Source organism: Pteropus vampyrus, unplaced genomic scaffold (genome assembly GCF_000151845.1).
Source record: "Pteropus vampyrus isolate Shadow unplaced genomic scaffold, Pvam_2.0 Scaffold289, whole genome shotgun sequence".
Lineage (NCBI taxonomy): Eukaryota > Metazoa > Chordata > Mammalia > Chiroptera > Pteropodidae > Pteropus > Pteropus vampyrus.
In genome coordinates, this window is record NW_011889070.1 from 219,681 (window position 1) to 222,006 (window position 2,326).

At 66.9% G+C, this 2,326-nt stretch overlaps 1 protein-coding gene across 1 annotated transcript in view; it reads left to right on the forward strand.

Annotated features, from left to right (window-relative positions):
* The window catches only part of LOC105302944 (WD repeat-containing protein 5), a 19,140-nt gene that overhangs the window by 13,487 nt on the left and 3,327 nt on the right, over positions 1 to 2,326 (forward strand). Inside the window, exon 8 of the mRNA XM_023521055.1 lies at positions 2,186 to 2,261. Coding sequence (XP_023376823.1) covers positions 2,186 to 2,261 — 76 coding nt within the window. The remainder of the gene's footprint in view (positions 1 to 2,185; positions 2,262 to 2,326) is intronic.

Sequence of the window (2,326 nt, forward strand, 5' to 3'; positions counted from 1 at the left end):
AGGTTCCGCCATCCCTCAGGGGACCGGGCTGTGTCCCCGAAGGGGCCGTCTTGCACGCCTCCTAGCCTCGCTCTCCTGGTCTTCTGGGAGGGCCCCTCTCTCCTCCGCCTGCCTCTGCTCCCTCTGCGAGGGGCCCCTCTCCCAGCAGCCCCTTCCTGGTGAACTGGGTCCACCTTCTTCTGAAGGACGTGGGCTCCTCCGACTCCCCCGAGCCCGGCAGAGCCCTAGGCTCCTCTCAGCTCACTCCTCCAGCCATGTGAGCAGCCCCTACCCAGGGGTGCACAGAGGTGGGCGTGGAGGAGCCTGGAGGACGGGCAGTGTGGTGTCCGCCTGTGGCACTGGAGTGGCGCCTTGGGGACGAGGCGGGGAGGGCAGTTCTGGGCAAGGGCGCAGTGGAGCAGGGAGCTGGGAGCCGTCCCTCTGGGAGTCGGGTGCAGCGGGCCCTGCAGGGCCTGGGTGTTGCTGTCGTGGGGCTGCCCGTTCCCGGTGACAGCAGAGCCAGGCCGCAGCCTCCTGCTCGGCGCGGCGCCGTGTGCGGGGAGGGAGCTGGCCCACCTGAGGCAGTGCCGTCCCCAGGCTTCCTTCCCATGGCTGTCACAGGAGCACATGTGGCTGTGTCAGTTGCCGGGACCACTAACAACGCCACAGGCCGGGGGCTCAAACAGCCGGCCTCGTCCTCACGGTTCTGGAGCCTGGGCATCTGAGCCCAGGTGCGGGCAGGCTGGCCTTCTGTGGAGGCCTCTGCTTGGCCTCCGCTCTGTGTCCTCGGGCCCTCACACGGCTGCACCCGTGTGTGCCCCGCTGTCCAGATCACCTCGTGTTGTGCGGACGGCAATCTTGCTGGAGCAGAGCACCCTGTGGGGCCCCGTTGTACCTCGGTCACCCCCGTGGGGGCTCTGTCTCCGTAGTCTGAGGTGCTGGAGTCAGGACCTCAGGGGGTTTTGGGGGGACATAGATCGGCCCTAACAGTGGCCTTTGTGGCTTTTTTGCTTTTGGGGCCGTCCTTTGGATGTGTGCTCATGCTTCCCACGGTGACGGCGCACTGCGTCACGGCATCTCTCCCCAGGGGCCTGGTGCAGCCACCTCTGCCTGACGCAGTGCTCACTCTGTTAAGCGCTGTTATGTCAGCACGTTTAGTCCTCACAGCCCCCCGCAGCTGGGGACGGGCCCCAGGGAGCTGGCTTATGCGCCAGGGGCATCGGGAAGCGGGGTGCAGGCAGCAGACTGCCCCCCCGCATCTGGTTCCAGGCCCAGGGAGCTGGAGCTTTCTGGACTGGAGCTGACGAGCCCCGTGGCACGTTGCAGACAGCTGGGGTTGGGCTGCCGCGCCCCCACGTCTGAGTTACCTGGCCTGCCGTGCCGTGCGACCCCTGTGACCCGAGGTCGCGAGCAGCCTCACGCCACCTGGTGTGCCCTTCCAGTGTCTGGGACCAGTTGGCCGCGGAGGCTCCCGGTGAACGGAGCCGGGCCCGAGTCCTCCGAGCTGGGAAAGCCGCTCTCCCCCGATGCTCGGACACCAGCTGCCCCTGCTCCGCACCGGAGCGCACGCCCCGACCTTCATCCTCGCTCAAGGCAGGGACACGCGTTCCTCCCGACGTGAGGACCGTGGGCTGTCACGTGCTGGGAACGCGGCCTTTCCGTTGGTGTCTTGGAGTGCCGACCCCTTGTCAGCTGTGAGGGTCTCTGCACAGTCCATGCTGGCTCTCACCAAATTGCCAGGGCTGCCTGGGGTCCAGCAAGGACGTGCTAGGACAGTGAAGGCCATTTCTAGAGACCGCTTGCTCTGCTCTAAGTGTGACGGAAGCGTGTCCAGGCGGACTCACCCGAGTCTCCCTGGTGCTGTTGGCGTCACCCACGGGGCGTCTGCACGCTCCTTCACTCAGGGAGCTTAACCCTGAGTGTCCCCGCAGGGCTGTGCCTGCCGAAGGCCTGGCAGCTGGGGTGTGAGCCCTGCAGGCCCCGGGCTCCGAAGGCCCTCGTGGCTGAGGTGTCCCCAGACCCCCGTAAGGGCCTGCGAGGCCGTGGGCTCTCACAACTGGCACGAGCGACGGGCCCCTCGGGTCCTGTCCAGGTCAGCGGCGGCCTCACTGGGACGTTCTCTCATGTTGGGGGCTGCCCTCCTTCCTGCCCTGGCTGAGGCCCCAGCACCGTGCCCTGTGTGTCAGCCCCCCCTGTTTCCATGCAGATGACGACAACCCCCCCGTGTCCTTTGTGAAGTTCTCTCCGAATGGCAAGTACATCCTGGCTGCGACCTTGGACAAGTAAGCGCTCGTGCCTCCCGGACCTGCCAGGTGGCCCTTTCCTGCCCACGTCACACGTTCTGAGC